Source organism: Medicago truncatula, chromosome 3 (assembly GCF_003473485.1).
Source record: "Medicago truncatula cultivar Jemalong A17 chromosome 3, MtrunA17r5.0-ANR, whole genome shotgun sequence".
Lineage (NCBI taxonomy): Eukaryota > Viridiplantae > Streptophyta > Magnoliopsida > Fabales > Fabaceae > Medicago > Medicago truncatula.
Genome location: NC_053044.1, coordinates 54261512 through 54273002, shown reverse-complemented (window position 1 = coordinate 54273002; position 11491 = coordinate 54261512). Strand labels below are relative to the sequence as shown.

Genomic DNA, 11491 nt, shown 5'->3' with positions numbered 1-11491 from the left:
ATAAAAGCGGGGTTTTACCTTACCCATTGTGAGTATTTTTTGCAGGTACCCATTGAATCTGGGTCCAATTGCCATCCCTAATTGGGACAGCCATTAACTTTAATAAATAGTAGTATATAGTAGAAGATTGCATGCAACTTGATAGATGGTTTTTTGGTTACGGTAAAAGTCGATCTACTTATTAGGCTTAATAGATCTATTGGTCCCTTAAATAATTTCAATTTTTCATTTTGGTCCCATAATTAATAAAACACACGTTTTAGTCCCTCACTTTTTCCTCCGTTTGCCAAATAAATCTCAAACTGTCAACTTTAACTCTAAATGTCTATTTTAAAAGAGAACCATTGGATTACGCATGTCTATTTTATCTTACGGTGAATCAACAACATCTAATTAATTTTCTCTTTCTTCATCTTCTTTCATTTACTTCTTCATCATCATTCATCACATTCATCAACACCATCATCATCTTCATGAACATGCCCAGAAAAAAAAAATCCAAACTGTAGAAAAAAGAAGTGTTGAATGTAGACTTTGAAATCCAAAAAATCTTCAAATTCATAAAAAAAAAATCCAAAAACTCACGTGACTCCATCTTCTTCAAAATTAAAAAAAAACACAACAACCCCAAATTCTGGATAATAATCTTTGAATACTTTTTGGATAATTCATAAACTCAAAACATCAAAAACAAAATTGCTAAGAACATGATTTGGGTATTACGGAGAAGCAGATCTAGAAAGTTCTTCTTCCTACTCGAAATCAATCTACATCAACAAGAAGAAAAAAACAAAAAAAAATATCTTCAACTAAACAAGAGCAATAATAACGGGAAATTGGAGACCGAATCTGGAATCGGAAAAGGAAAGAATGGTCTTGTTCTTCATCTTCGCGTTTAAAGTATGTTGTTGTTCTTCATGTTGGTCTTGTTTTTTATGAAGAGGCGATTCCCAAAAACAATTAGCCAAAGCAGCCATTGATGAAACCAAATATGGTCTTCGTGTTCTTTAAACTTCTATATATATATATATATATATATATTTTTAATTGTTGTGAATGATTCACAAACTTTCTTGTATTTCAATTTCAATTTCAATTTCAAAAAAATTAGGGTTTATGTTCTGTTTTGTATCGCTGATAAGATGAAGCTGAATCATGTCTTCACTTGCTCTTGAATGAACCCAATGAAGCTTTGATTAGCGCTATTCTTGTCCTTCACACAAAGTTTGTTTTTTTTTTTTTTTTTTAAGTTAAGATGGAGAAGATAAATTTTTTTGGATTTTTTTTTTTGTTGTTGTTTGAGAACAGATGGAGATGATGATGAGAATGGATGAATTTTGGTTTGATTTTGTGTTTGTTGATGTTGTACGAATTATTTGATATGGCTGGGTTTGATTTGATTTTGTTGTTGTTGATATTGTGTTGATGAAGATGATGTTGCTGATGAATGTGATGATGAATGATGATGAAGAAGTAAAGGAAAGAAGATGAAGAAAGAGAAAATTAATTAGATGTTGTTGATTCACCGTAAGATAAAATAGACATGCGTAATCCAATGGTCCTCCTTTAAAATAGACATTTAGAGTTAAAGTTAACAGTTTGAGATTTATTTGGCAAACGGAGGAAAAAATGAGGGACTAAAACGTGTGTTTTATTAATTATGGGACCAAAATGAAAAATTGAAATTATTTAAGGGACCAATGGATCTATTAAGCCTACTTATTACTATATATATTAAGTTGGTTGGTGCCACCTCACTATTATATGAGAGTTCATTTTCCATTTTACCCCTCACCATTTTTTTTAATTATTTTATAATTTTTATATTTTTAATAATTTTTAACTATTTTTCAATTTTTATATTTTTAACTATTTTTCAATTTTTTTTCTCCAAATTCAGCCTTGATCGAATCTCTTATGTCAAGGATTAATGACACTATATTTTTGTTATAAGCAAATGTTAGTAATATTAATAGTTATGTTAGTTCTTATGGATTGAACCCGAGACTTCCTCCATCAAACTCTTCCAACGTTTCTAACTCACCAAAAATGTTATATGATTAGTTGGATGACTGTAAATTCATTCAATACATAAACTTGTTATAATAAGCTTCACGTATCATTTTATTTATATGAAACACCAACCTTATCAATATTTTCGATTGGATGGAGTGACTATTTGGTTTGGTGGATGTACAAGTAAACTCGTATTTCAACGGGTAAAACAAACAGATAAGAAAGTAAAACTACATATTGACGTGATTTTAAAGAAGCTCAAAATACTTAATTCAACCAAACGTGCGGTTAGACGGTTTTCCACAATAAAAACAAACAGACCACCAGAAGTAAAACTCATATGTTGCTCACCTATAACCACATTTTGGTTGAATTCAGAGGTGTAGCTGCCCATGGGTTAAGGGTGGGCCATGGCCAACCCCAAATATAATAATTCTTAGTAAGTATATATATTATTTCGTGGAGCTCTATAACATCAGTGTAATGTGTTGTAGTGGATAGAGGGTTGCCAAGTGTAATGTTCTTGGTACTCCTGCCTATTCCTTTTTTTCTTTTTTTTTTAATTTACAAAAAACATCCTGCAGGTTAGAAGTCTAAAAGATAATTCTTTCTTTCTTTCTTATTTTTGATAATAAAACACAACTCCTTTATTTAATTTAAAACTATCATTCCTTCTTCTTTTTTTTTTTTTTTTTTTTTTTTTTTTTTTTTTCATACAGGAGAGGACAGAGCCCTCTATCATTCCTTCTTTGCTCTTATTTTTTGGTACAATTGTCTTTTTACTTTCTTTCTTTCTTATTTTTATACAAAAGAGAACAACAACTCTTTTTTAAAACACATAACATATAATATTTAAACGTTAAAAGATCCTTAAATAACATTATATCATAAAAATATTAAATTGTATAAACACTATTTCTTAGGTGCAAAAATACTACATTTTTGATTAAATAAAAATATATTTCATTAGTGTACTTGATTATAAGTATATTTTCTTATGTAATGATCTTTTTTACATTATTATATGTCATCAGTTTTTTTTTACGCAGTCATCTGATTCAATCATGAAGTTCAATCGACGACCTAGTTGTTCGATCAATGATCTTGTACTTTGTCTGAGTTAATAATCGATTCTAATTTAAAAATACTAGTTTCAACTATATTCAACAAATAACAAGTTTATAGTTATTCAAACTAACCAATGATAAAATATACCAATAAAATATATATATTTTCATACGCTAAATAAATTGGCCGTCCACAAAAAACTTCCATCACTATTTATGGCCCATCCAAGATTTATTTCTTGGCTCCGCCACCTGTTGAATTAAGTACAATTTCCAAGCTCCAAATACTTAATTCAACCAAACATTGGTCATAACTCAGAAGCAATTCAATTGTCCAAAACTGAAAATTATAAAAAGTAGAAAGTAAGTTAGAAGCTATCGCGGCACAAACCATAAGGAATCGGAAATCGTTTCAGCAAATAGTATTCTACAACAGACATAGACGAGGAGAATGTCATTGCAAAAGTGGTCGTGGCGCTTGGCACCTGCAAAGAAGACATCCGATCCAATTAGGAATCATACTAACCAACTGTTTGATGATCAGGATAAGAGAATGACGATTTATATACTGCAGTTTGAAACTCTCACTTGATTGAGAAGGGACCCCTAGCTCTAGAAAAAGCGGACCCATAACAAATCCGCCTCCTAGTCCCAGCAATCCACCGACTATACCGGCCAGTACACCAAAGACACAATAGATGATTAGCAGGCCAACTGTAAATGCTTTCCCTTGATCACCAGCAGAAGCTATCACTCTTCTCTGTGTGAACAATGCAGTTGCTTTGCCTCGTACGCAGTTACCCCAACTGCGATTAGTATCTGCATATGTAACATATAAAACATGATTCAAACTTTTTCCGATATTTTTGTAACTTGTAACATACATTCAAATACAAATTCATAAAAGTTGAGTGACAATGAGATATAATGTTCAATCAAGAAAAACAATACCACTAGAGGTAAATTTACCTGTAACAAATTCAGTACCCCAACCCAATATGCCGCAGAACATGCAGTTGTGTAGTTTTGCTGTCAATAGGAGATTATAATTCTCAAGTTAGATTATAATAACTGTGATGATAGAACAAACCTTGACAATCTGTAGTGCAAGGAATGAAATCTCAAGTTAGAATTTTCTCTTTGATAATTGTTCAGGGATAATTTAAGAAAATTGTTTAATTAAGTTTTTTTTATCGTTAGGAATTATCTAAGAAAATTGTTCAATTAAGTTTTTTTTTTTTTTTTTATCATTAGCAAACACTTATTATCTCGAAATGTATCTAATATAAACCTTCAAAAAATATTCAAAGAGTGACCCTTACCATTTTAATAATATTGACAAAAAATAATCAAATATGAGACTTTAAGAGAAGTATGGACTAAGGTCATGTTGAAAGAGCAATCACAATTTATACGAGCCACATGCTCAAAATTATACCTTCTGTGTTTTTTTTTACTACTTCCTATGGGCTTGTTGTTTTTTGTCCCACATCGATTCTTTAATAAACGTGGAAGTGAAAGTAATATATATATATATTATCCCTACGGGCTTGTTGTTTAGTGAACGTGAAAGTGAAAATAATATATTTTTCCACGTCATCATCATTGGTATTACACGATCGATCTTTTCCTCTCTCTTGCCTCCCTCAGCTTCTCGATCCACCGCAATGTCACGGCGGCTGCGAATTTCATTTCGACGGAAAGACAGAATCAGTGATCTGCCGGACACACTTCTTCATGAAATTCTGTCATTCCTTCCGACGAAAGACGCAGCGGCCACAACCATTCTCTCAAAGAGGTGGAATCCACTCTTCCTCTCGCAGCTGATGCTCCGATTCGATGACCACTCCTTTACAGACCATTTCGCCTTTCGTAAATTCTTCTACTCCTTCATGAGCATGCGGGATAAGAGTCTACCCATCCTCTCGTTCCAGCTTAATTGTCGCTATAGCTTCATAGACAAGAACGATTTCAACAATTTGGTTTATGCTGCAATTACTTCAGGAGTTGAAAACCTAAGCATAAATCTCTGCCATCTTAACGAAACCACACTGCCTTCTTTCATTCTAACTAGCAAAACCTTGACATCCCTCAAATTGAAGAGGGTAACATTGAACGAAGTTCCTTTCGTTGATCTTCCCTCACTAAAAGTCCTTCACTTAGAATCTGTCACTTTCACATGTCCTGAGTACTTGATGAAACTTCTATCTAGTTGTCCCATTCTAGAGAAGTTGGAAGCAAATGATTCAATAACTACGACTTTCTTTAAGGTGATTGGTAGAGATAGAGGAGAGTTTATAAAGTGCCGTTACTCCGAAACCATACTGCCTTCTTTCATCCTAACTACCAAAACCCTGACCCAACTCAAATTGAAGAGGATAACATTGAACCAAGTTCCTTTCGTTGATCTTCCCTTGCTAAAAGTCCTTCACTTAGAATCTGTCAGTTTCACATATTATTGGTACATCACGACACTTCTATCTGGTTGTCCCGTTCTAGAGGAGTTGGAAGCAAAGGATGTAATAGTTACGAGACGTTGTATGGTGATTCGTACAGGTAGAGAGGTTCTAAACCTATCCAATTTGGTCAGAGCTAACATTTCCAATGGTTTACTTGAGTTTGATTGGCTTTATAACGTGAATCTTCTCCGCATACAAGAGGTATGTATGTATATATGCATGTATATGATGACCAAATTAGTTGTTACATTCTGCTCCAATATTATTTATTTATGTCTTTGTAACTCATGATGCAGACTGTCCCCGTTTATTTACACGGCATGTTTCCCAACTTAACCCACCTTGAGCTTATATTCAACTTTATGCCCATATTCGCCTCTTTGAAGTGGAACTGTCTAATGAAACAACTGCTTCCAAATTTCCCCAAGCTTCAAACTCTTATCATTCGTGAGGTATTGCCCCTTTCTCTCTTCACACTTCTACTTCTATATATTTTTAAAATAAATCAAATGTCTATTATTATTGTCACAGGCTGATACGGTCACCAATAGCGGAGACAAAGATTGGGAGGACCCAACAATTGTTCCAGAATGCCTTTTATCTCATCTTACAACATGCTCCCTTCGAAATTATAGTCGCATCAATTGTGAGTTTCAATTTGCTAACTATATCATCCGGAATTCAAGAGTACTAAGCACCATGATAATTCAGAGTGCAGAATCCGTAGAGACAAATACAAAGCACCAAATGTTCATGGAGTTGTCATCTTTGTGCCCAAGGATTTCAGCCACCACATGTCAACTTTTATTTATTTGAACGATATTGCGTGCAATAGCAGCAGCCTTAAGCTTGTCACCAATAAATCTGAGACTCTATTCATTCTCGATCTTGAGATTGTTTGTTTGCGTACAATAACTTATCCTTTAATTTTTACAATATATGCAAAATCATGTTATGATTTTTTGGAAACGAAGTGTGCTTGTGGGTGTGTTTGGGATAGGTTGAAAGTTGCACATGTAAGATTATTGGTAGATAGCGTAAGTAGAAAGATGTAAATTTGTCCGGAAGGAATGCTTTTGTATTTATGTAGATATTAGTTATTTTCCTTTTTACAAGACAACCATTTGTATCGCATAAAGTTATTTCTGTAGACATATGCAACCAACGCTATTGCTGTACATATCAGCTTGCCTCCTAGGGAACATCACATATCTGTAATCTGGCTCAAAATCCCAACCAAAGCAGAAGGTAAGATCAGGTACTACACCAAGGTTGTCTCTTAGGAGCAGTCTAAGTAACTTGTTGAAAGAGGTTTTTCATGGGTTCCAAAATATGCCATTGAAGAAACTGCTCCAAAAGATGTTTACAGGAAAAGAAAAAGTTGCAGACCGTCTCCCTCTGATAGAGTTGCTCGGGAAACAATGACTGGAGTTCAAGAGGACCGTATTTCACCTTTTTCAGCAGATGAGAAAGAACAAGTCTGTCGTGGAATTTCTTCAAAAAAAAAGTCTGTCGTGGAATGGATATGCTTACAGCCGCTAAAAGACGAAAGCATCCGATTCATCTCAGATATAAAATTTTCCCTCACACTACTCTGTTCAAGGTATAGTGATAAGTTGGTCTTCATATTTAATTCTAACTAGAAACTCGGAAACCTATATTTAATAATATGCTGGATATCATATTCAGAATTTACTGTTGTTGCATTGGCACTTGGTGGCTTAGAAGAATATATATGAATTCTGTACTGTTATTGTTATTCTCATTGTATTTGCTTAATGCTTGGTTGTGCCCATTGTAGGCATTGCTTGCTTTGTGTTCTGATGAATCAGTTTCCTCTAAGGTTGCCCTTGATTTATCCATTAATCAAATTAAGATTGCCTTGTGTTCTCAATAGAGGCCTGATAATGCATCAATGGAAGCAATTGGCCAATTAGGCGAGCATATCATACCACAGAAACATTTGTCTAAGTATATAATGGGAATCAAGTAACTTATTGATTACGATATATGTCACTGGTTAATAATGACATGACTTAAGGAACATGTGTGTTTGTTTACTTGCACAGGAAAGTCGACGACATCACTAACAAAGTACAAATCCACTTGATATGAAACATCTTAGAAGGTACTTCTGTCAAATTAAAGCACTTATAATACAGCACTTCATATAATATATGGTTTTCAAATCATATAATGATTCATGACATGGTTTCAGGAAGGTTTCAAATCCCAAGTCAGCCAGGAGATCAAGGCGGAGAAAACAAGCGCATTTGTTTGAACTTGAGTCTCAGGTAACTAATCAATGTTTTGGAAGTTATTAATTTAGTTTATGAAATTGTGGGTTAGACAATTTGATATCTAAATTTCTCGTACAGGATTTTTAATTTCAAATATTATTTTAAAAGTTATTACCAAGTGCAAATTTGAGCAAATTCTAGGAAACATACTATTTCAGTGACTAAATTAGTCATTTCTTTTGTTGGTTAAATTTGTTTGTTTTTTAAATTGATGCATAATCTTTTGAGATGTATAACAGCTAAACATCATAAGTAGTGATCATTTTCTTCCCATTTGAATTTTGATTTCTTAGGTTGGAAAACTGAAACTGGAAAATGCAACCCTATACAAACAGTTTACGGATGCTAGTCAACAATTTCACGAGGCTGATACAAATAACCAAGTGCTAAAATCAGATGTAGAAGCTTTGAGAGCTAAGGTATACGGAGAGCTTATGTTATAGTTATGTTAGGTGAAGTTAGTCAAGCATATAGTCACTAGAAGCTCTTTCATCACATCGCTAAACAATCAGTTTCTTCATAATCAATGTCAAATGAGCACACCGCCACAACTCAACACGACTACTAGTATTCGCTGCATGCCACATGTTTCACCAACCATCAATGTCCAGCAGGGAAATAGTGCCTGATACAATGGAGTCACGGTTGGCGAACACAATTTAAATCTTGTTGGGTTTGGAGTCCTAAGCAATGCTATGAGTTGTGTAACTATTTGGCCTTAAGGGTTTCACTTGATCAAATTTTATATTTAGTAGTAGTAGTACTACTTGGGACTGGACAGTTGAAACATAAAATAAACATGCATGACATGTATACTAAATGGGATTCGTCTGCAATATTGCATCAAGACTGTAATCAGATGATGAAAAAAAAACTTGTCAAGGAATGAACAGACTGGTAAAGTACTATCCCATCATCAATTCAAACTCACCGGAATCAACTTTTCCACATAAGCTCAAAACAACAACCTTAACCATCCTTTCAATTGTATTCATATCCCAACCTTTATCCAAACCCAAGCAATCAGGCACTCTCTTCAACTCCATTGCATCTATATATCCATCACCATCCTCATCAAATATTTTGAAAGCTTCAAGCAATAACTCACTTCTCTTTGACATATCTTCCAATTCACCAAGCACCTCTTCAACAACCACTTCTTCTTCATCATCATCTTGAAAAGCCTTGTTTTCTTTGTGATCAGAACCATAGATCAAACCAAGCTTCTCCACCACTTGCCTAGCATTTTCCTTCTTGATTCTTCCATTTCTTTCCATTCCAAAGACAGTAACGAGAGCTCGAATCATCCTTTTGTCGAGCTTGAGCATATTCTGTTGATGATTTTGATCAAGGTGATCACGATGAGGCACTGAGTTTCCTGGTGAGTTTTTGAATGCTTGTAAAAATTCAACTACAAATTTGGAGAATGCTTCTGTTATACCCATTTGAACCTTAATAGACCAAAAACACTATGATATAACTCTTGAATATTACTTTATTATTTGACAAAAATAATATTGGAAGAAAACAAGTGAGTAATAGAAAGCACAGTGGAAGATTTTGTTTCTATGCTCAAACTAGTGTGACACTTCTTTTATAGTTGGATCATTTGTATTATGCCCTTGGTTTCAATTGTAAATCACTCAAGTGCCACTGTTTGTTGCAATTATCAATTAATAAATGTTAATAATTGTATGCAATTTTATATTTGCATTATAGAGTTCCAAGGCAGCTGGCACATCAATTGAATGTGTTAAGTGCATAATACATGCATTAGTGTATGCAGTATTAGATTAGATGTATTATGAATTTTGGTTTTACTATATTGTATCCAAGGCATGGAAAACTGACAAGATTACTGAGAACACTAATCACTAGTACTAAAGATAGGACTGTGTAATATTTGTCCACCAAGGTCTTCATTGATCACCACCATATTACAAGTTGTATCTTATGTATGTTCTGATCAGTCGTTGGAGTAATTAACTTTGGTATCAAAATAATTGATATTATTCTATGAATCTTGACAGCATAGGACTTTCTTGGTACTACCTTCCATCATTTTTATATGCAAAAATCTGTTAAATTTTTACAACACATTGCGGGTTTTAGTTTCTTTTATTTACAAATGCTAATTTTTAGGCTTAATTGCATTTTTGGTCCCTTAACTATTTACGTAGCATCGCTTTCGTCGCTTAATTAAAATTCGATTTATTTTGGTCCCTTAACTTATCTCTGTTACACATTTTGGTCATTTCCGTTAGTTTTAATTCAAAAATGTTAAGTTTTCTTCATTTTCTCATCTTTTTCATCTTTATATCATCTCCATCAACCTTTAACAACAAGAGTCCTAGAAAAATTTCAGAAGAAAATGAAGAAAATCTAACGTTTTTGAATTAAAACTAACAAAAAGGACGAAAATGTGTAACACATAGAAGTAAAGGGACCAAAATAAATCGAATTTTAATTAAGGGACCAAAGCGATACTACCTTAACAGTTAAGAGACCAAAAATGCAATTTAGCCGAATTTTTATTTACTAATATGATAAAATTTTGAAAACTAATGACTATTTTCAAAATTAAATATAAACATTATTGTAGTGTTTCTAAAATTTTTTATTTTATTTTATATGCAAAACACCATTAAATATTTGTATTGTGTTCGTTGTGGATTTTTTGTGTTTATATATGCGGAAGCAAATTTTTATATATTCATAGTATAATTCAAAAAAAAATATAAGAAAATTAGTGTAATCAAATTTTGAAAACATGTGATAACTTTCAAAATATCAACATTAATAATTAATATAGTGATAATTTAATTTTCAAAATAAGCAAATTTTTGAGTTTTTGATTTATTTTTTTAATATAAAAGGATAACAATATTGACATTTTATAACATAAATGATTAAATTGAAAAACCAAAAAATAAAGGAGACAAATGTTAGCTGAAATTAAATTAAGTGTCGAATTGTTGTAAATTGCTAATATTTTATTTTTTTAATACAAAAACACCGTTAAATATTTGGATTACACTAGAAGTAGATCTTATGTGAAATGAGGATAATCTCAACAAATAACTTCTAAATCAATAATAATTTATTGGTTAACCAAAAAAAAAAAAAATCTGATTATAGTAGGAGTTGAGTAAAATTAAATGTCAATATATTTCCATATATTTAATTAAAATTAGCCTAATTAAATTTTGTCTCATTTTCACCGTACAAAGCAATAAACCTACTCTATAACTCAATTCAATTCCTCAAAACAAAAACAAAAAAAACTCAATTCAATTTTTTGTTTTATGAAATACCGTACAATACATCGATGATTTAGTTCTTCTATAAAAACACCTTAGTCATATTGTAGAAATGCATCGATGACATGTACAAAGAATTTTTTGAACTCTAATTGTATTTCATAAGTTATATTTGCCCATTTCAAAATGAGAACCTTCTCCTCAATATTGAGTTTTACCAATGTCTAAGGAATGAAAGTTTGTTGCGATGTCTACACTAGATGCAAATTTTAAGACGTGAATATGAGATTAATGGTACACATGCCAGTAAGAACAACAAGCACATTGCCAAGCATAATATCTTATGAGATTGAGAACTTGAACATTGACACAGATCATGTCCAAGCAAA

General features: G+C 32.5%; 3 protein-coding genes across 3 annotated transcripts; 2 read left to right on the top strand and 1 right to left on the bottom strand.

Annotated features, from left to right (window-relative positions):
• The first annotated feature begins 4632 nt into the window (after positions 1 to 4632).
• On the top strand, positions 4633 to 9542 carry LOC112420449 (FBD-associated F-box protein At4g10400). The gene is made up of 6 exons (XM_024779919.2): positions 4633 to 5743; positions 5839 to 5994; positions 6074 to 7145; positions 7344 to 7670; positions 7761 to 7836; positions 8178 to 9542. The coding sequence occupies exons 1-3, from the start codon at positions 4751 to 4753 to the stop codon at positions 6356 to 6358; spliced, it is 1434 nt and encodes a 477-aa protein (XP_024635687.1). The 5' UTR covers positions 4633 to 4750; the 3' UTR covers positions 6359 to 7145; positions 7344 to 7670; positions 7761 to 7836; positions 8178 to 9542.
• Positions 6964 to 8285, top strand: LOC25490078 (bZIP transcription factor RISBZ4). Its single transcript, XM_039832116.1, has 5 exons — positions 6964 to 7020; positions 7344 to 7385; positions 7440 to 7531; positions 7761 to 7836; positions 8136 to 8285. Exons 1-5 carry the CDS (start codon positions 6964 to 6966, stop codon positions 8283 to 8285), a joined length of 417 nt encoding a protein of 138 aa, XP_039688050.1.
• LOC25490071 (calmodulin-like protein 7) lies at positions 8728 to 9287 on the bottom strand. The gene has a single exon (XM_013606504.3). The coding sequence runs from the start codon at positions 9285 to 9287 to the stop codon at positions 8748 to 8750; it is 540 nt and encodes a 179-aa protein (XP_013461958.1). The 3' UTR covers positions 8728 to 8747.
• Positions 9543 to 11491: the final 1949 nt, after the last annotated feature.